At 37.5% G+C, this 23,251-nt stretch overlaps 1 protein-coding gene across 4 annotated transcripts in view; it reads left to right on the plus strand.

The window, feature by feature from the left end:
• Positions 1 to 2,261: 2,261 nt before the first annotated feature.
• The window catches only part of FER (tyrosine-protein kinase Fer), a 28,635-nt gene continuing 7,645 nt past the window's right edge, over positions 2,262 to 23,251 (plus strand). Inside the window, exons 1-3 of one of the 4 annotated variants that reach the window (XM_068299670.1) lie at positions 2,262 to 2,689; positions 3,839 to 4,114; positions 6,132 to 6,319. In XM_068299670.1, coding sequence (XP_068155771.1) covers positions 3,919 to 4,114; positions 6,132 to 6,319 — 384 coding nt within the window. In that variant the 5' untranslated portion in view covers positions 2,262 to 2,689; positions 3,839 to 3,918. The remainder of the gene's footprint in view (positions 2,690 to 3,838; positions 4,115 to 6,131; positions 6,320 to 23,251) is intronic. The other 3 variants (XM_068299669.1, XM_068299671.1, XM_068299672.1) reach the window with 3 other exon arrangements.

Consider the following 23,251-nt stretch of genomic DNA (forward strand, 5'->3'; position numbering starts at 1 on the left):
TTAATCCGCACAAACAACAATTTCCCACACCGAGTTTTCCCTCGATGCGATTTCAATATCCATTATGCCTGTAACGTTAAAAGGGGTTGGGGCGGGGGGAGGGAGGGCGATACAACATTTGCATTATGGGCCCCAAGGACTAACAAAGAGCGTCCTCAAGCGTCAGGAGCCAACGCACTGCGCTTTTCACTTTTCCACCCATTTATTAATGAATTTATTGCCTCGACTGCATTTGATGAGCAAAAATGCATTTTACAGTTATCGTTGCTATGGTACATTCGATACGTAGTAAGAAAGGGAGGGAGGGTAGTGGTCAATTCAAGGGTTGGCGCTGGTCCTGCATAACATTTATCATAGCTTTTGTTTTGGTTACATTCGGGTCTTTGCTTTTGGGTGAGGGGTGTGGGTGGGGGTCGCTGGTCGTAGCCAGGGGTTTTTTTTCGTACTCGGCAGCTGTCAGAAGTACAAAACGGAAATCGTATACGAAATTGATAAAACATTTGCTGCACATTGATAATTAATAGTCCGGAAAGTCAAAGCAAATTCACCAAGAATAGTTTAAAAACTTGTGTTATCCATTTATTATTCATTTATCTGCTTATGAAATAAAGTGTTTATATCAAGAAGTCAAGATTTTAGCAATTTCGGAGCTGTTGCTTTGAGAATTCAGAATAAAAGTATCTCAAAGTCAGTACTAAACAGTAGCCAATAAGTTGATATAATCTGTAGTCAACGTATTTAAAGAATCCCTAATCAAAAGTATCCCTAATCAAGAGTATCTCAAACAAAAGTATCTCAAACAAAAGTATCTCAGTCAAAAGTATCTCAGTCAAAAGTATCTGTATCTCAATCAAAAGTATCTTATTGTTGGTTGCCTCTTAAGATGTTTGCTGGGTTTGCGTTTGTTCCATGTTCGCCTCAATGGCTCGAGTTCGAGGTGGTTAGTTGGCAGTTTGGCAGATTGACAAGGCTTCGTGTGGTTGCAGTGGCGTAGCCAGAAAATTTTTTTGGGGGGGTTAACATGTTTTAGGATCAAAGATATTGAACAAAATTCTAAATATGAGATATCACTTAGATAATGTGTAATATATAGGGTGTTTTATATTGAAATGCTGTATAGAATATAAAAATTTAATTTTATATATATGAGATACATATATGAGCATCTCAAGATAAAATTTGACGTACGATTTTCCATTGTAGTTTATACTAAGTTTAACGTTTTTAATAAATAACTAAACAATATTTACATGTAAATAATTGTTTGTGGAAAAAACAGTTGAAATCATATTGTATTGAATAAGTATTGATCAATTTATTGATAATTCTGGAGCATAAAAAACTGTTGAAAAACATAAATGTACGAAATCACAAATCGATTTTCCTCTTTTTTTTGAGCGAATCTGTCGATAACTTCTTCCACCGTGATATCAATATCTCTGTTAATACTCATTAGAGCAAGTCCGTCCAGCCTATCTTCTCCAGTTGAATTTCTTATCCAATTTTTTAAACGCCTCAAAGTTGAAAAGCTCCGTTCGCTGCTAGCAATGGTCACAGCTAACGTTGCTCCTATCTTAAAAAATTTTGAAACGTTGGGAAAAAGTCCTTCGTTGCAAAGATTTAATGCGTCGATGAATGTCTTCGGATGAGTTTCTGCCCCAATCCAACGTTGTCTCCACAATAGGACTTCATTTATTACTATGGAAACAGTTGCCTCAGTAGCTGTTGGCCATTGATCCATTATTACTTCGACAGTTTCAGAAACAATACCATTTTCAACTCCTTTTTTAAGCAATTTTTCAGGGAGGATATTTTCAATAATTGACAATGTCTTTTTGTGTTTGACGAATCTGTCAGATAAGGAAGATATGAAGTGATAGAGGAATGGTATGAATATTGATTGGCGATAATATTCTTCTGCCGAGCTGTTCTGGTAATTTTGTCGATGTTTTTGACATTGAACAATCCTGGGAACTTCAATTTTTTCTCCTATTGATTCATCTAATTTTTCAGCATCAGCGAATACTATTTTGAACTTTGATGCAACGTTTTCCCTCATTTCTTTCAACAACTATGTATTAATCGAGCATTCTAGCAATTGAGTTGGTTTAATGGCTGAATCAATTTTATAAAAAATGAACCAATTTTCGGGGGGGTTTTATCCCCAAAACCCCCCCCGTTACTACCCCACTGTGTGGTTGCATGTGGTTTCGTGTGGTTCGAATGAGACTACATTTGTTTTTGTTTTTTTAGCGATGATACATCGGACTGAAACTTCTGTACATCGCTGTGTTTTTTACATCACTAGTTTACATTAAGCACTCGAGGCGAACGGTTCGGGCCATTCGATTTGTATCTGTATCTGCACCTTTCTCGTCCGACGGCTGCTGCTGCTGCTGCCGCCTTTTAACAATCTATCCGGCCATGTGAAGTTAAAGCATAACAATTTGAAATATCTCATTTCGCCATACCTGATAAAGCATTGAAAACCAAGAAAAAGAGATAAAATCCGATAACGATCTATATATAATAATGAGTCTGCAAAGATTTGCTGACTTGATTGAAGCAAATTGAAAGTGAAATTGTTTTTTACGGAAAGCGGTAAAGGAAATTAAAATAATCATAAAGGAAACAACAAAGAAAAGAGCAAAGAATATGTGCTGAGAATTCAATAAGTTGAGATTGAAAAGTAATTAAGTTTATGGGTTTCTTTTCTAAAGATTTATGGCACTTGGAAATTTGTTGTACTTAGCTTTATTTTTATAACGGTGCGTGTTGCCTGTTGCAGCTGCTGATCTTGTTCTTGTTCTTAAGTTTTGCCCAGAGGATGGACTCTGGGCTGCTGGCTAACCCGTTTATGTTCGTTTTTTTTCTTTCTTTACTTGACTGGGTAACTCCGATCTATACAAACACGCACACACAACAAATACATCAAGTTCTGGTTACTTGGTGCATCTGAAGATATACATACGAGTATGTATCTGTAAGATACACGTACTTGCCGTGCACACCTTGTTTTGGTTTTTGGCTTTGGCTTTGGTTTTGTTGTGTTTTGTTTTCTCTCCTCTTGCTTCCTTATTGACTGTGCGCAAGACGAGGCGACTTTGGGGCAATGTTTATTTTTGTTTGCCCGCGCTCAGTGCTCAAGCGGGAAAAACTAGTTTTTCCTTTTGAAAAGAAAAACAGCTAGCACAAACAGGCAACAACCGAAAGAAAAACAACTGCGCCGCATTTGACTTGAGGAAGAAAATCTTTTGTGAAAAGTTCAACTGAAGACAACTGTTGCTTGAAAAAAAAAAAAAAAACACTACAACCATATATTTGACAGCAAAAACCGGAGAAAAAATACATTTTTTATGGCATTTAATTATGCAAATGTCTAGAAACGACGAAGAAGAAGAAGTGCCAGTTGAGTTTGTGGTAGGAAAATGCGTTAATTAGCGGAAAAAAGTATCTGCCAGCTACTCTAATGATGTCGTTAATCAAAAGCCGGGACCGTGAGTAATTAGCAAATGGATAAACGACCAAAAAACCAAAAATGTCAACGCATGTGAAAGTTTTTTGCCTTGGCAGCATATATTTTTCTGTTTTTTTCTTTGTTTTTTGCTTTTCGTTAAAGAAATTTAAATGTAAGCCACAAAATGTGTGTGTCAAAAATAATTAATATCGTATGTGAGTGTGTGTGAGTGCCATAACGAGAATGGAAATGCAAATGTCATAAATTTTTTTGGTTTTTTGTTGAGATGCAACAAGTGTTTGCCACATGTTGCAGTCCCTCCCCCTCAAAAAGTGTTGTGTAACCCAAAAGTTTCAACTAAAATTTCATGTGTTAATTTAGAGTGAGAGAGAGATCTAAGTCTGGTAGTGAATCATACAAAAATATATAAACGACAAAAAAACCCAAAATACACTACTGAAATGGGCTTCTCTTCGGCCTTACAAAGCCGAGCCGCCCACGAGGCGTTGATCGTGCGGCAGGATGCTGAACTCCGACTCATGGAGACCATGAAACGATCCATACAAATGAAGGCCAAATGCGACAAGGAATACTCAATTAGTTTGACAGCTGTCGCTCAACAGGGATTAAAGATCGATAGGGCTGATGAAATGCAAGGTAAGAATACGAATCGAAGTTATAGTCGACAATACATATACTCCAGACAATGCAATTGAAACAACATAAAATACTGATAAGATAGAGAAAAACCAATTGTTTGGTCAATGATATTTGCGGTGCTAGCGGTGCAATGGCCCTGAGTGAGATAGAAGAAAAGATAGACAGAGATAGGAATGTTGTTTTTTCACCTGAAAAATGTCTGTTTTAAGGCGTTCTATCAATGCCATAAAAAATAGTCAGCTGAGAACTATCGATCCACCCATTTCAAGTGGATTCATATTCAGAGAGTTTAAAATCGCAAATTGTATTTGCAGGTGATGCATTTTTCCTGCTTAGTTTTTTGTTATCAAACATAATTCTACACCTTCCATTGGAACTTACCTTTCCAAATTTGTCCCACAACAGTTTGATTACTGTGAGAAGAAAATTCATTTAAGTTGATATTGTAGTTTCTGGCGAATTCCGTAGCTTTGTTTTCCTCTGAGAAAGAGTACGAAAATCTCAACAAATGTTTTAAGTGAGTGTTTGTTTCTTTTTCCTACTGATAAGTTTATTTGTTACTCATGCGAATTGTCGTCAGATCGGCTTAAAGTCTGGCCTATCCAAACCATTAGTCAGATCACCCGTCAGGGCTTTATGTATACATAAGTATGCATTTGTCGATAGGCGCCAAAAAGCTTTCACTTTTGCGGCGCCCAGTTGCATTTTGATTGTCATTGTGACGCCAACTGGTCAATCAACTCAAAGGTCCAGTGATAGCCATGTTAACAGAGTGTGTGTACGAGTCTTTTGGGCTTTAACTCTGAACTAAACTGCATTGTTTAACTTAACTTGTCGATATTTATTCAAATTAGTTCAAGACATAATTTCCTTACATCAAAAAATGGTTAATGGACACTATAATTATTGTTAAAGTTCAATTATGTAAAGACTTGCACTTCCTGATGAATGTAAAAACAATAGAGATTGAAATGTTTGCCTACTGTATATGATATGCAGCTTAAAGAGTGGAAAAGGGTTTTGGCCATAAGTACATATGTACATACATATGTTTTTCTGATTTTCTCTTGGTGTGAATTTTGGCAGCAGTTACGACGAGAGGGCCAAATCGCGTGACTTGATCGCATTTCCAGAGTGAATAATACGCGTGAAGGTTTATTTCAAACAATTTAAGATAATCACCAGAGACGTAAGGGGATCTGCAGAAGCTTGAAACTAACAAACGAATGGCAGACAGACTATCAGATAGACAGAACAAATTGTTTTCCAACTACTGGTCGTCGTCGGTGTGGGCCATCTGCATTTGGCCTCTGCAACTGGCCTCAACTTGGCTCCGAATGACATGCGACTGAGAGTGTGTGTTTCTGGCAAGTTTGTATCTGTAAGATACTACATTACAACCTGCCATCTAAGCTCATCAAAGTGTCGACAAAGTGCAGCCCTCTTGCCAAAGCAAAGATACTTACACACGTAGACACACACACACACACGCAAGTTATAAACAATTTTCTATATAGAGCTATATAATTGCTATAATTTCCAGTGTCAGTTTTGTTATCTTCACGATGTTGTTGTTGTTGTCTTTGTTGTCGAATAAACAAAACACGAGAAACGAAAAATTGCGCACAAAACGTTTCGCTAAATTTTAACTAATGCCAATGCAATTTTTCTTTGATTGTTTAAATTTTCGTTTCACCTTGACCATGAACTTGCCACCCGATGAATGAGCCACCCGAATATGGCCAAAACCAAAGTTTTCTAACTTAACGAAGCGAGCAAAAAAAATTTAAAAACGGAAACAATTTCATGTTATATAAAATGCCAACACAAACTCTTTCAAGAATACATTTAAACCATGACAATTTCAGTTGAAGTTAAAGTTGGGCAAAACAAATTAGTCACTCGTATACACAATTGGCATGAGTCAGTCCAGTTTAGTTGAGTTCAGTTCGATTTTAAGTCTGTTTTGAGCAAGTTTAAGTTACATTTCTCTTTTATTTAACCAACTTTACAGGTAGCCTAATGACAAAATCCTGGCGTTCATATATGGATGAGCTAGATCAACAGGCCAAACAATTCAAACTGAATGCTGAGCAGCTTGAAGTTGTCTGTGAAAAGTTGACACATCTCTCACAGGACAAACGAAAGGCACGCAAAACCTATCAGGAGGAGCATGCCAAAATTGCAGCACGTCTGAATCATGTGAGTAAAAAAATCCAATATCAACATATCATATATTTATATACATATGTATGTATATAAACAAAAAGAGAACCCACACCCAAATAAATGGCAAAAGCAAATAATTCATTATTAAGCCGCTTTTAACTTGTGTTACACTGCGAAAAACAAACCTGAAACTCTTTTGTGATTTGAGTTTAGTAAATTTTATATGAGAATATCAATTTAAAATTTAATAATCGATAAGTGTCATAGAGAAGAAGATGCCGATATTTGTTTTTATGATGGTTTGATGGGCCTACCACTTTTCTATTGTATCTTGGGGATACCCTAACTCAGTTTTCTACGATCAACTCCTTTTTCAAGGGTAACTTTATTTAATCTAAGTGCCTTCCCAACCCCTCAGAGTTTTGTGGTTGGACTGACGTCCGACATGTATTATTTAATCAACAAAAAAACAGCCAACTATATAATCAAAATAAACAATATTACAGCTAAAATAGCAAAAAGTCATTGTCATTGTGTTTGCGTTTGCTTCCCTTCAAAAAGATAATTTTTGCTTTTTTTTTTTTTTTGCCGCCGCCGTCTTTTGGCTTATTTAAGCATCTTAAATGGCTTGTAAATATGCGTAACACAGAAAGAGATAGAGAGAGGCAGAGAGGGAGTATAATAAGTATAAATAAAAGGAAAGAGAACACCAAATGCCTTTGTTATGGCCCAACCATGTAGTAAATCAATAGAAGTGTTTATTTGTGAGCCGAGTGGCAACAAGTTTATTAACCCAAAGGGGTACAAAATATTAGAACATTAACAACAACAACAACACGAGTAACAACAATAACAAAAGATAAAGAAGAAACAGCAGAAGGGGTCAAACAAATTTCCATATTTACGGGTGCTGACAGCAAATTTACATATGATAAAGAGACAGAGAAAGACAGAGAGACTTAAGAACCAAGATGAAAAGGCAAACTGATTTTGATTGTACCATCAATTCATTACCCTGGTAAAAATTGATCTTGGATCTATAAAAAAGTCCATCACGATTCTTTCCATTGTCCCCGATGGAACTCTACCAAATAGTATTATAGTTTAGTAGATCTCAACTGAGTCAGGATCAAGGACTTTCATATCTAGATGTACGGAGGATATAAACAAAACTCTGCTTCTTAAATCAGCATACCCCATTAACCAAGGGTATACGTATATAGAATCCATGGCGATATAGTAAGTCAGCAACATGTTGCAGAGACAAGGAGGGAGAGAGAATGAGAAACAGAGCGGTATGTCGACCCAGTTTGAGATTTGTTTGATTTTCATTTTATTTTTTGTATAATGAATTTCCGTTTTGTATACGATGTTTTACTGTTTTATATCCTTACCATGTCTGAGAATAAACCAAACTAAATAAACAAACTCATATTATTGCCCATTTTATGGGATTATATATTTGTTTGATTTTCTGTGTTTGGCACCATTTTTTGCGTCGTACAAATTCGCACAGATATATAGAAATTTTTGTTTATTAAATGGTTTTTTATGTCTTATACAACAACAAAATGAAGAGCCTTTTAAATGAGAAACAAAAAGAGCAAAGTTTACATGCTCTTGAAAGTTGCGCCAAGTCAATTGACAACAATTTAGTGAACTACCAATAATAATAATAATAATAATAATAAGAAAAAAAATTGAAGATGAGAAAAAAAGAGGCAACAAATTACTGTCCAGACACAGAGCAGCAGCAATAAAAATGTGAAATAAAATTCTGGGTAAAGAAGTCCAAGTCGAAAGATGCCAGAAGTTTTTTTCCTTCTCCTCTTCTTGGCGAATAAATTGAAGATGGGCAGTCAACAGCTTGACTCTTACTTACTCTTTCTGGTGATTTGTTTTGCTTTGAACTTTGGACTGGTAATATTTGTAGAGAAGATGGCAAATAACTTGTCCAGAAACTGCTTCTAAATGTTGATTTAATAAGTCTAATATAAAGTGTAAAACTAATTCAACGAATAGATAGCTCAGTTGAGTTTCAAGTAGGCTTTAGGAAGCTAATTTGTTAAATGCTTGACATAAGACCATTTCAGATACATATATGTATATAGTTTGGAGTTAAATTCTTCTACTAGTTACACGTTTATCAAAAAAAAAAAAACCTATAAGTTAAAGGAATTTAAAGGCTAATCAGCCTTATCTTATCTTTTGTGAGTGCTAATTCAAATGACTTTTCAATAGGTACTTAAAGTGTTGAATGTTTCGTTACAATTAGTTCTACATTGGTATTTTAATGCTGGAAATAACTTGATTGTTATTCAATTACTAATTTTAGGCATTTCAACTTTAACTAGGTTGAAGATTTACGTATGAGGGATTTTATAGTCTCTTGAATAAATCATTTGAATGGCTTAGAATAAGTTCAATATTTAAGAGGGCGCTAGCCTGATGCCATGAAATAAACACATTTCTTCATCTTCGATCACTCAGAAGGAAAAGTGGGTCTTGGGTTATCAGAAAAGACATGACAAGAATCTGTGACTGAAATGCGCCAAGAGTTTTGTTATTAATTGACAACACTTAAGGGCGCCAAGAGAGACAAACGAAGAACCCACCCGCACACTTGGCTAATGGATATGAAATTGGTTTTAATGTATCTTTTCGTGTCATTTAGCTTGTTCATGGCACCGCCCCCTTGGCAACAACAACAAAACTAATAGAAGGCAACTTATAGAAGGGAAATACAAAACGCATTAGGGTTTTAAGCATTCGAATGCAATTTGACTGCTTCCGGGTGGATTTTCCAAGCGCACACATACACACTAATACACACACATGTCAGCTTTGCTGTGGCTTCCCCCGACCCATTCCAAGATGTGTATTGTATATCCATATTTGTTTATTTATCTCAACCGCAGAAAGCATGCTAAAATGCCATGTAGAGTTGTTCTACAACTTTGAGATACATTTCAATCTGGGCGACCATGAACAATCCGAGAGATGCTGCAAATGGGATTAGCTTTTCCCTGTTGCTCTCTCTGCCACTCACCCTGTCTCTCTCTCTCTCTTACTCCCCTCCCTGCTCACTATATATACACATAGTTCTCGCAGCTGTATTAATTACAATCAATTCAATTGAAAGTATCTTTATGACTTGAGAGGCCGTCTGCCTTGCTTGGTATGCCAGATAAGACCGATAAGATATGAATTCAAACCAACAAGCCAACAAATCTACATACAATTGTATATCTATATCTTTCTCTCTATAGACATAAATACACATATGTATGTATGTGCTTACTGCACATGGCCCGGCTTGATTAAAATTCTTTATCAAGACAGACAAAACAAGAGCGCTTCTAATGCCATTCAAGTGCCAGCAACGACGGCGGCGCCAAAGTTACATATACGAAAAAAGGAAACATTTCCCCCATTACTGAAAGGGTCTCAACACTTGAGAGTCATGGCCAGACCAAGCCGAAAGGGAAGGCCCCCACATGGTGTGCCATTTAATTGTGCTTCATTGACCTGTGTCCAGAGAGTTCTCAAGTGTCTACAAAGTTTTCCCCCTTATGCATAATTGGACTCACCCACAAAATCCGGGCATGATTATAAACCGCAACACGACACCCACAAGAGGGGCTAAGACACACAGCCGCCTGAGGCTTTAATTTAAATGTTAGATTCTAGTACAAAGGCTACTTACGTAGGATGCGAGTTCCTAGAACTATTATCTGGTGATATATTTTCAGCACTTTGATACCTTAATTCTCTTTTTGCACATAAAAAACGTTAAAACGTTTGAAAAGTTTCTTGACATTGCGACAAAAAGCTGCACAAATTGCACAAACGCACACTCAACACACACACACACACTGATAGGCTGTTGCTTAAGAGTCGACATGGCACAACTTGTAGATACATTTCTTTGTATCTTTATCTGCTAGTCACTGCCGTAACTTGTTGTTGTATGTGGGGGCAAGTCTCTGGTTTTTTTTGGTGATTTCTATCGTGCCATGCAGCTGCGAAATTTAAGCAACTACCACGCAGCATAAAAATTAGAGTTGATATTTGTTGACAACAAACATGTTGCCAATGGCCAGGCCGAGCCTGGCGGGCCGGGCCAGAGTAGTCGAAGCCAGGCCAAGTTTCTGTTTGGAGTCGCGTGCGCAAATCGCAGCCAACTACAAAAAATGTGAAAATAAGTTTGGCCAACAACTGTAATTTCTATTGGGGCAACCCCACCAAAAGCGAAACTTGTAGACATCCACGATGGGGTGTGTGTGTGTGTGTTTGAGTGTTGTGTTTATGTGTCTATGTCTGGCGACAAACACCCGGGGTGGTTTTTCTAAAATGCCCAGCAACGTTTACTCACATAATTGCCACATAATGCCACGGAATGACAGTGGCGCCAGTTCCGCATACCGCTGGCCGGAACTTCTGGAAGGAGAAAGAGGAGTTGGAGTTTGCTTGCAACTTTCCTTTTTCTTCCCCCCTGCACCCAAGGCGGAACTATTAACCAGAGTGCCTTTATCGATGGCAACGTCATCGACGACCAAACTCGTCGTCATCATCGTCAAATCGTTTGTCGTTCCGTCTCGTCATTGTGTGTGCGAAATGCGTGTTTGGCTTTGCCCCAGCATGACCCAGCTGAAAATGACGTTGACGATGATTACTTCCGCTTACTTTTGGGGCGGCTGAGCAACATTAGCCACTTGCAGAAGCAAGTGCAGTTTCCACGTGGAACTATTAACCAGAGTGCCTTTATCGATGGCAACGTCATCGACGACCAAACTCGTCGTCATCATCGTCAAATCGTTTGTCGTTCCGTCTCGTCATTGTGTGTGCGAAATGCGTGTTTGGCTTTGCCCCAGCATGACCCAGCTGAAAATGACGTTGACGATGATTACTTCCGCTTACTTTTGGGGCGGCTGAGCAACATTAGCCACTTGCAGAAGCAAGTGCAGTTTCCACGTGTTCGTCGTTTGTGTTTTCCCCCCTTGCATTCATGATTTCTGGTGAAAAGCCACAAAAAATGAGCAAGTTTTCTGGGAAAGGTTCAAAAGTCGACCTTTTATTTCATCCCAACTTCCAAAAAAAACTACTACCAAAAGTGAAACTACTAAATAGTTAGTAGCTACTCCTAACTAGGGCTAGACAAAAGATTAATCAATTCATTAAAAACACCTACAACAAAATATAAGGATCAAGGATTTGAAAACCTTCCTCTAGTGTTTTTAAGTATTTGAAACAAACATAATAAAATTCGTTGATACACAGTTTTGGTAATTATTTTGCTTCCATTTTGGTTTTGGTTTCACTCAATTTAGTGTTCCGGTTTTGTACCGGTATTATGTATACCTATTGTTTATCCATTTACGTATTGGATATATAATCATATGTTTTTTATTTTTCAGTTTCCTTGTCGATCATGATTTTTGTCTAAATTTAATTTTGCTGCGGTAATTTTTCTTTTAATCAATTTCGTTTGGAACGAGATAGAGAGAGAGAGAGAGAGAGAGCCAAATCGCGAGGGGAAAGACACAAAATTGAGGCAAATAACATTAATTATATGTATTGATGTGGTTGTTGTTGTTGTTTATGCAAAAGGTGCGGTATCTTCCAGGTATCTTCTATCTCCAGATTGCAAATTAGCAGAGAGCGAGGGGAGACTGGGTGAGCCGCCCCTGGGTCTGGGCTATGAACGCTGCCCACGCTGCCATTTCGGTTATAAAAGGCAACATTAGCAGCGTCCGAGTAAAAAAAAATTTGTGTTTACATATAGCAGGGGGAAAAAGAACGAGAGAGATAGAGAAAAAGAAGAATGAGAACGAATAAATAAACACACACAAAGTTTATTTATAAACAAAAGTTGGTATACATGTGTGCTGATAATTTTTTTCGTATTTTTGCAGCTCGATAAATGACGACAAATTATAGCTCTTAATTTTCTAAAGCAAACATTTTTTTGGTCGGCAAGGCAGGTGGAAAGGGGCAAGTAGTAGGGGGTGTCTTTTTTACTCCTATTTCCTCCGTTCCTTAGGCTTGCATTTTAATTTTGGAACTCACTGCGGTGGCAAATTGAGTTAACCCGCAAAATGGTCGGAAAATTGAAAGGGGTTGATATATAGCTACTACTCGTAATATGCAGATCGAGACAGTCTGCACGTGTGTGTGTGTGTGTGTGGGTTTGTGTGTGCAATGTCAAGCGCAGGGTTGTCAGACAGACAGGCAAAATGCGATGACGTTGGCGAACCACCGACTGACACGAGTCTCCGCTCATAGCAGCGACAATGCATTAAAAGTCACTGGCGAAAAACCCTTGGCCAAAATATTCGAATAATGCCCAAAATGTCAAATGGAGTTCACAGTGGTTCAATTACAATTGAATTCGCAAGAGGTTTAGAAAGCCAACAAAACCTAGTCGCCATTTAAATTTAGACTTATGCTAGTTTCCATATATGCTTCATGCTAATGTTGTCAAATGCTAAAGCTCCAACCGAAAGTTGATCTTTAACAGAAAGATTGAACCACCGTGCATGCATCTGATTGGCAAAAGGTCAGCAGATTCCTGCTATTCCTGCCATTCAGCCATTCTGTATGTGTGGGCAATTTGTTTAGTCTCCAAAAACGGAGCCAAGTGCCAACAATTTCAGTGGATGTCATGTCGAGGGCTACATCCAGTTAGTTACAACAGCTGTCCAGACAGAAAAAACTGCAATTTTCATTTATGACAATCTTTGTTGTTCGATTTGTGTTTGGGCGGAAGTTGTATGCGTTTTAATTTAACTAATGGAGAACATAAATCAGGCAGGACTTTAATTAATTGAAATTGTTGAATAAAAATCTACCATCGGCTCGCAACGACTGCGGATAAAACCTATAATCGTTAAGAGCCACACGTCGTATACGTAATTTGGGCAAAAATTGCGCCAGACACAAATTTATAGATTACTGTCTGAAGAAATTTTGCCGTCTGCCCATGATAATGACAATGCTGTCGCCATTAATGGAAAACGCATTATTGTTTGGGAATTTCCTTAGCAAACTTCTGGCCTGGTCTGGTCTGAATTCAGAGCAATCAACAAAACTTCAACAACGTTGTCGCTTCTCTTGGGCTCAACTACCAAACTCTATCTCCCGTATTCGAATGTAGTCATGTTGACGACAATTTTACGGGGTTGTGGTAATATTTTTTCCGCAGCAGAAGACATTTTCCAAGCCAACGGCATTTTCCACCATTCTCTGCACATTGCTCATACGCAGTGTTGTTCCCGAACAAACAAGTGAAGCGGCAACAACAGGAAAAAAGGGGGCAAATTTATTTGTTGAGAAAATAGTGGAAAATTGAAAATCAACGAGATAAAAACAGGCAAGCAGGCAGCGCCAGCGTCTGTGTTAATTCGGTTTTTGCTAATTTGGCATGGCGCCAAATTGAAAATAAAAACTCTGAAATCTTAAAGTTCTACAGTGAAAGCCTACTAAAGAGACTTAAATGAAAACGAAATATTTCACTTAATGTCAACCGTTTTACTATCAATCTTTGCTAAAGCCTTTGGAGTTTTCTACACTTTAAAAGACTTTAACAGTTGTTTTTCTAAACTAATTACTTAAAGCTTATTAAACACATCTTACGTTTAGCTAAAAGTAATGTCTCAATTTCCTCTTCGAAAAGTAGCAAACGGGAAAACCACAAAAAGTTGGCCTCAAAAAGGCCCCGATTGACTTTGGTTCATGGCTTACAATATACATATATACTTTATATATAAAGTATTCATATTCGCCCCCTTTTTAGATTTATTAAGTTTTGACTGTATTTTGACTTAACTCAACAAGTTTGGCAAATGCTAAACAATTCAGTTCCGTTTAGTCTATTTTGTCTCTGATTATTTCTATGCTTCAAACTGATTTCGTTTTACTGGTCGCCCAATTGTGAAATTTATGTTCTCGGTGCGGCTAATTTATGTGGCATAAATCGCATACTATTGTCAAAAAAGAAAACGAAAACTAATGTTCCCGGTTTCTCTCATTTATTCTCTCTCTCCGAGGCGTCGTCCTAGACTATTTTCTAATCTTAAAATAGCACATTACGTAGCCGCCGCGTGTGCCGCGACACATTTTTTCCTTTGATATTGTATTTAAGCTAAATGTGCAGTTCAGCGCAGCAAAAAAAAAAAAAAAAAAAATACTGCGACAGCTGCAGTATTAGAAAATTAATATAAACACACACAATTGTTTCTGTTTTTGTGACTTTTTGTCGTATTCTCTTTTTTCGTGTGAAAATATCTGCCCCAAAAATGATTGAAAATATTTTATAGCTGACTACTAAAAATAAAAATTGGCTCAGTTCAGCTAAACAGGGAATGACTCAATGATTAAACAATGTATGGCAATATGTTTTTATTAATGACAAGATCAAAAGGTAGTCGAAAACCTTCATAAATGTTTTTGTTGTTGTTGTTGTTGTGGTCTCTCTATCTTCTGGAAACCGCACAAGTGTGGGCACAGGTCATGTCACTGGCACTTGCTACCCTCTATGTTGGCCTTTTGCCATTGCCTGTTACCTCGTCGTTAATCTATGCAAATCAATCGATTGATTTCACAAACTTTTACCTTGAAGCCCTCCACCCTGACTACCCCAGACCAACCCCCATAAAAAACACAAACAAAACATAAAGGACAACAGAATTTGTTGTTTTGTTTTCGGTCTCATTAAGACATGTACTTGAACGGCTCAATGAATGAATGAATGAAGGTAACCAATAATGTAAATGCAGACGACCACGAAATTGCACAACCAAGGGACAAAGCAAAAGTTTTACTTTCCTTTCCGTTTATATACGATTTGGGGGGACGTTCGAAAAGTTAACACAAAATTTCTGTTTCCACTCTTAAATGGATTTCTTAAGAATTGAGGTCAGCTTGTAGACATCGTTTGGGAAGACCATGTGTTAATTAACAAATGTGCTAAATAATAAATTGAAAGTGCAAAAAACTCAACTCACACAGACAGAGAGAGACCGATGACACAACACATAATAATCATTATGTTACATTATAACGAAGGCAAAATGGCTCAACTTAAAATTATGTTATATAAGAGTATTTAAGGTGGAGTCAATGGCTCACGGCGAAATGCTATTAGAAGTTGGCATCTATTCGCTCTAAAATAGAGCTGTAGAAATTGTCGGGTCTCTAAATTGATTACCAAAAATCCATATCTTGTTTTCCTATATCTTCTATGGCAGACAATCTCTTAAATTAAATCTTAATACAAAATTAGAGTTATGAGATTTCCCCTCTATGGTTCTATGATTTTCCTAAATTATATACCGAGATGAGAACCCATCGCGTTTGAGCATTTCCAATATATTTATAACATTTTTGTGGCACTTGCTGGTTTTTGTTCTTCATATTTTCGCCATAACTCTAAAATATCAACAATATTTCAATTTTATTTATTCGCGAAACAAAGTAAAGAGAAGTAAATTCAGCAGAGGCAGACAATGGCTAGCTACACAAGAGATGGCAAATGGCATTGAACTTTGCCAACGTACTCAAAAAGCCAAACAAAAACTCACTATTTGGGCCCCATCGTCATGTGCATTTGGTCAAGGCGAAAACCAAATTGACAAAGTGCCACTAGAAAAATCCCATCAAGAGAGTGTGCAGTGTATGTGTGTGTGTGTGTGTGTGTGTGCGTGTTTGGGCGGCCTATGGAAGTTTTATTTATGGCTTAGAGACAATAAACTTGTTGTGTCAATGGCCAACAATGACCACCAATGATGATGATGATCATGATGCAGTGGGGTACGTGCCAAAGATGATATTGTAAGGTCACCGATTTGCGTTTGGGCTCTCCTAACTGGGCCTGGTGTGTGTTCCAGTTATATGGCCATATACATATTGGCCGGTGGCTTCGTCATGTTGATGTTGATTGTCAGCTGAACTTGTTTTACTGGCGGATTTTCATGCGCCACATCCGCATCCAGGAAAGTGGAGCAGATAACCGGAACGCGTCTGCAGAAAAAACAAACAAAAACAAGAAACACTCGTAAAATCAACTAAAAACAAACAAAATGTACATACAATCACGAGGACAGAGCGACAGAGAAGACGGGGAGAGGCATCCATATAGATATTTATTTCTGGTTCTCGTTAAGGCTCCGGTTTGCAATGCTTAATTGAAGAGATTTGGAGTCAATTATTGCGAAAGAGAAATTCTTAATGTCTTTAAATGAAGAAAGAAGAAAAAATTCCAACTTTCGTGCGTGAAAGTTGTCCCCGTCTTCCATCGTCTTTGTCCAATTTGTGCTTGGCCAGCCGACAAAGAGGATTTACTCCTATCATAATTATGATTTCAGCAAATTATCCCAACATTAATACCCTATAATCATAAGCAAAATTGTCTGCTAAATGGAACACGCCCACAGAATGCCACACGCCAGAGACTCAAATCGTAATCATGTAATTGCCATCTCAATTGTAACTGAAGAATAAATCATACAGTCAAGATACAGGCTTTCGTTTTTCCTAATTGCCAATTTATGTAATTAACAATTGATTACCTTGTAATGAAGTCGGGAAGTGGAGCAAATACAACACAACACACCGAGAAGTAAGCAAAAATCCGATGGCGCAATTAGCCAATTGCAGACAGTGTACGAGAAAAGTATTGTCATATCGCCAGAGTATAATGGAGTAGAAGAAAATCTCATTATATGTGATTATTTTAATTGCCATTAGTAATTTATAATCTCTTATTTTGATTAAAATTTATCAATTTTTATAAAGTTAAACGTGTCCTGTTTCTAAACAGGTTAAAGTGGACTCACTCGCTCAGAGGATTTCTTTAGAGTTTCAACGAGGTTTTGAGTTCAGTTTATAAGATGAGCTGAAGTATAAGATGAAATACTCAGATCTAAATAAGATCAAACCTAAATCTTTTCCTTCAGTTCTTGCCACTGAAGTTACTTATTTAGTTTCCTGTAATTGTATGTATGCCAGTAATATAAAGTATTTCAGTTTTGCTCTTATCAGTAAATATTTCAAACCTGACTGACACAGTGTGTTCGAATATTGTGGCTATATTATAATTTCTTTGTGATAAACCGGTTAATGTGCACTTGACTTCACGACAATAAGAACAAGCTTTTCTCCACTTTAGCTTTGAATACATACACATTATGTATGTATATATAAATATGTATATACATGTATTTATTTTTATAAGAATTCATTTTAATTGACGCAGAAAAAACCCAATGAGAGAGAAAGAGAAGGCAGAGCAAAAAAAAAGTAATCACAAAAATGAGCAAAGTTGATCGCCCTCGCGCAGACTGGTACGAGAAAATGGTCACAAAACTGAATAAAACAATAACAAGAATAACAACAACAACAACATAGACATTTAAGCGGAGAAAACTGAAGAACAACAAGACCAAACAACACACCAACAAGGCCATAAACAATTAAAAAAAGTGACAGACTATGTATGACGATAAATACTAGAAGACAGCAGCAGCAGCAGCAGCCAGAAACAACGCACAAGAACAATATCAAAGCAACAAAGATACATATGTATCTACAAAGTATATATGTATATACATAATATAAGTATGTGGCTTGATTTTTATCTGCTATGTGAACTTTTTGTTTTGTCAAATGCTTCAACTCATTCCATGAAATTCAGTTGCTTCACCACCAGCCCAAAAAAAAAAAGCCCCAAAAGACAATCGTTGATCCGTGCTTTACTCTCACAATCAGATTGCTCTTTTTTTTTATTGAAAATCTTTGCCAAATATATACTGTGGCGCTATCTTTTGGTTCTCGTCTAAAATTTAAAGATTTGCTCATACCCAATTTGGTCTTGACCAATTTGGTTAATGAATTTGGCTAAAAATAAACATTTTCGACATTTTTTTTGCTTAATTAAAAATTTCAGATGACACACAGATTCAGTTTTGAACTGAATTTAATGATTGGCCGTAATGAGATAAAGTCTAAGGACTAGCGAGTGGTAGCTAAGGGCTTAGCCATGATTAAGTATCAGTAGCTATTTCTAAATGGAAGCAAAAACTATTTTAAAAGGTACTAAAGTTATGCAAAAGTGTGGAGAAACTTGATAAACTTGATAAGTTTACATATCACGATACAGGAATGACTCTACAAAAAAATCAACTGCTAATATTGACATAATCACCAAGAGAAACGGTTTTTAGAAATAGAAAGCATTTCAACATTTGCGAATATAAGTATATGATTAGTCAATAGTTGGAGAAATAACTTTGATTTGTAAAGTAAATGTTTTTTCATATCATTTTAATTCGAAAACCAATCGAATCGTTTACTTGCCTTTGGTAAACCAAATAAAAAGCGAAGACACTTTTAGTTTCGGGCTTAATTATTGGTTTGGAGTTTTCTGTCTTTTTACCTGATACGAATTAGATTTCGTGTTAAGTAGTCACACCAAATTATCAATCCTTTCTAGAATTTCAGGCACTCGTCTCATATTGCAAGAGCTTTTGATTTTGGGTTTTATTTTTGGTGTTGCGGCTTAGCCCCAAAACCAAACAGACGCAATAAAAATTAAGTTGCTCAGCTACATTTACCTGTGTGTGTTCATTAAACACACGCCAATAACTACAACTATAACAACAGCAACAAGAGCAACAGGCAACGAACTGTCTGACTATAACCCTTTTCTTTTTCTTTGTCTCTCTTTTTTTTTGTCGGTTTTGCCTTTATCTTATTATAATCTACGCGCCTGTGCGGCATATTCGTATCTTTTCAGTCAATTTCAAGTACATTTTGCCTTTTTTCTTCCTCTTCTTCTGGTTTTCTGTTTGAGATGCAGGCTGAGCAAACAGTCAGCAGCCAGGGGAAGCCTGGTGACTGAGGGGGAGCAGAAGGGAGAAAGAGAGTCAACAGCAATGGCAAACAAGCGCAGACAACGTTTGTCGGTCAAAATCAAAATCAGACCCAGCCTTTGTTCCTTTCAATTCCAAGAATTTTGGACCAGTTATGAAACAAGTCTGCAACATGCACACACACACACACACACTAAGAGAGAGAGAGAGAGAGCGAGAGGGGAGCTGAAAGAAAAGAGAAAACAATAAAGAACCCAAACGCAAACCCAAACCCCAACCCATACCCATTTCAGGGCCTAAAGCAATATAGCCTGAATCTGGGCTTCAGCTTTTGAGTTCCCCCGTCTCGTTAGCTGCGCATGCGCCGCCGCAGCGAAAAATACTTTATGGATCGGGATTGTTGCAGTTCAACATTGAAGTTAAAGTCATAGTCCGGGAAGACTTTTTTGTACGTATGTATGTGTATGTTTGTAGGTACCTGCCACTTAGCTTTGGGGCAGAGCTGTGACTGCAACTTAATTTCTGGCCGCTTGCAAGTACTTCATCATGTTTGAAGCGGCAGTAAAAATAAATTAACAAAGCTGAAGCCTCAACCGATCACCATCAAGCCATCCAGACAGCCAGCCATCCAGCCAACCAACCAACCAACCAACTAACCAACCACTTCCCGACTTGTCTAGCTACTCAATACAAAGTTTTAATAACTTGGCCAACATAGCCCAGAGAGTTCTCTGTGTGTTGTTGGTTTGTGTTTGAGCACTCCCTTGACATCAAAAGCGCAGCTGTGCATGCTGTGGATCAAGTTCAGACTCTATACATGCGATATAGTCACACAATACATAAACATATACAGACAAACATGCACATATATGTATAGGCGCCCATATAATGCCAAAGCCCCATAAATTGTGATTGAAAAAAAGGAAGGCACCGAACAGTTTATTGAGTGCAGAAACATTTGCACTCTACAGAATTAAGAAATTCACTTCAAAAGCTATTCAAAGTTATGCCTCTCTGTGAAGTAAGTCTTTTCGCAATGGGCCTATTTCAATTTCCAACAGGTAGGCAACGACTTTTAATGAAAACATATCAAAAGGGAAATCGTTTACTAAAGTTTTCAGGAATTTGTCTGAAAGAGAGAACACCAACAAGTTCAGAATCATTCATGGTCGGAAAGATATTTCGCTCTATGGCTGGAATTATATTGTAAAGGCATTATACAGGATATCGTAGGATATCGTATAATCGTAGATAAGAATCCGAATAGTTCTAGGAGATTGCGAAAACACCCGGAAATGTCACCTTAGTCACCCTCCTTCGCTCTATACTGGAGTATAGGGTATACATAAGGGTATACATCAGAGAACTATATATTATCAGATTGCTCTTCCAATGGGGCGGTGGGGAGGGAAAGGGTGGAGTTAGGGGCCTCTATACAGCTTGGTTTCGTTTCGTTTTATGGATGGATGTATGCAAAGCAAGTTGCAAGCGACACGTAGGTGGCTTTGCTTATTGAAAAGTGGTTCTACAGCATCTCCTGCCTGCGGCGATTACAGAAATTGAGACCTCCCGGCTGTGTCTGTGTATGTTTGTGGGTGTGTACATATGTATGCGTGTGCCAACAGCCACAAACGAAAGACTCAAACAACAAACTTGCCAAAAATACAACAAAAAAAGTTATAGAAGAAGAAAAAGTCTGCTTAAGCCACACTTTCACTGCGAGATAAGCAGCAATTTTTGCCATTCTATTCTTTTGTCTCGTTTCGACTGAAATAGAAAGTGCTCAACAATATCATCAGATACAATTTAAAATGAATTTATGCCCCCAACGTCCATTCGTCAGTTCCAGCTCTTTCACCTGGTTGAATTTGGCATGCAAATTTGCTGTTTCTTTTTTTTGCACAAATGATATTTAAATATCAGAGCAATGAAAGTGAAGATATTGCGTGGCAATTATGGAGACTGAGCTTTGTTTGAACAACAAGTTAACAGCAGCAGCAAATAACCGTTACCAAAAATGAGACTCCCTGTAAATAAATATTAGCGTGTTCATTGTAAGCTTGCAGTTCATTGACCTAGACCCCTCGCCCAACTCCCCTCATACTCTCCTGTACAATGAATGGCACGACAAGTCGTCGTTGGCACTGAATGATTGACCAATGGTCATAAATTTGCATAATTTGCAATTGCAAGAGTCAACATTGACTTGACTTTGTAATATTTCATAAACGATAACAACAACAACAACATGGAAACATTTTAACTATTGTCAATGCTGTCAGCGCTTATGCAACACCAGCTTGTGATGCCGCACCGCCTGGCGCTATTGGAAAATATGGAAATGCCTCCCCACTCTCACTGGCCCACCCTGCGCCTCTACGACAAACAAGTCGCATTGATTTCCCAACGACTATTTCCTATTGTCCAATACAAAAGGGAAAATCATGACATTTTTTTCATTTGTCGTTTAAATCTCTGTCACAGCTTGTACAACAAAACAAAAAACTATCTCACGCCTTTGTGCCCTGCTCGTAAAAAGAAAATTTGGGAAAAAACCCCAGAGAAATGCGTTTGCTTTGTCCATACCGAAGCTTCAATACTCTTACACAACTATACTAACTCCAGAGTAGACTTAAACGACAATTAGTAAATCACTAAGTCTAAAATACATATTTTTGGACAAGTTATTTTCTCTTCACATTTGCCTTGGCCCCTTTTGTTAACAGGAACAAGCATTTCCTTCGTTTGCTTCCCCCCTCACAAGCTTTTTGATCTGGAAGAATCTTTTAAAATAATTCAAATAACCACAGAGAGACCTAGAGACTGGAAAATTTCAAATAATAAGGTTAGTGAGAATGCAGAGTGACAAAGTCCAAGTACCCTAGTGTTGGGGTTAGAGTATATTGTGTTTGTCTGTTGGTTATTATTGCATCACGTTCCGCAATACATTTGACAAATTTATTTTGATTAAAAGCAATTTCTGGTTGAAATTGTTGATTGAATTGATTTCTTTATCGACTTAACCGAAAGAGGGGGAGATGCTCTGGGAGGGAAACGGATGTTTCGCAGTTACAATAACAAGCGTTAAATGACTTATTTTCTATTCATCGAATGAAATGGTTAATTACAGTGAATTGTTTATGATTGAATAATATTCGTTAACTGTTTAGATCGATCGACTTCAAACAGCAAATGACTATAAATCATCATTCGCATTTCTATACTTTTCGCCAATCAAATTCTTACAAAACAAATGACATATAACTGTCAGGGTTCGACTTGAATTGAGGTCAGTAATATTTCAATATCTTCTTCTATTATTTCGTTTTCCTTTTGTATACGTTAACATTTAGGCAAGATTTTTGCTACTTTGCCAAAGAATGTATATGTATAGAGACATTCCTCTTCAGAATTAGAAACAAAAAAGAGAATCAAGCTGATTAATGCAAAACGTTTCAGTTGGCTCAAGTTGTCACAGTTTCCATTAGGTCATCGCCGCATTTACATACATATACAGAGCTCTATAGCAGAAGGCTTCTTATGTGGTCTAACGTCATTGAATCATCAGCAAACACTCTTGGCGCTTTTCACTGCTAACCAAAAATTGGCGTGAGAAAATTGAGAAAGTTTACTCAGTTGCAGGTGGCAGCAAGTTAGCAACTTTCCCGGGGTCCCGGTGTGTGGATTCTCTGCAAACCGAAATCAGAAAAAAAAGAGAGAAAAATTGGCAATCATTTGTAAACAATGTGTGAGGCGAGGCTGGCAGGCGTATTGACTGTTTATGTTTAACTTTTGGCCAGAAGTAAGAAATACGCGGCTCATGACCTACTTTCAAACCATGTTTCTCTTTCTCTCTCTCTCCCTCTCACACGCTCTTACTGTCCCTCCCTGGCTGGGTGCTCTCTCTCTGTCTAAACAACTTTTTAGGCAAATTAGCAGCTGCGAAGGCATTGAAAGTTGCTTAACCACTTGCCAAAAAGGTGGCCAGAACATTACAAAAAGAAGAAAAAGAAATAAACAAAAGCAACACCCAAAAACTGTATTCATAAGCACAAAAATTATTGCTTTATTACGTCGACAAATGGGAGTAACTGAC

Source organism: Drosophila tropicalis, unplaced genomic scaffold (assembly GCF_018151085.1).
Source record: "Drosophila tropicalis isolate 14030-0801.00 unplaced genomic scaffold, ASM1815108v1 contig_878, whole genome shotgun sequence".
NCBI classification, from domain to species: Eukaryota; Metazoa; Arthropoda; class Insecta; order Diptera; family Drosophilidae; genus Drosophila; species Drosophila tropicalis.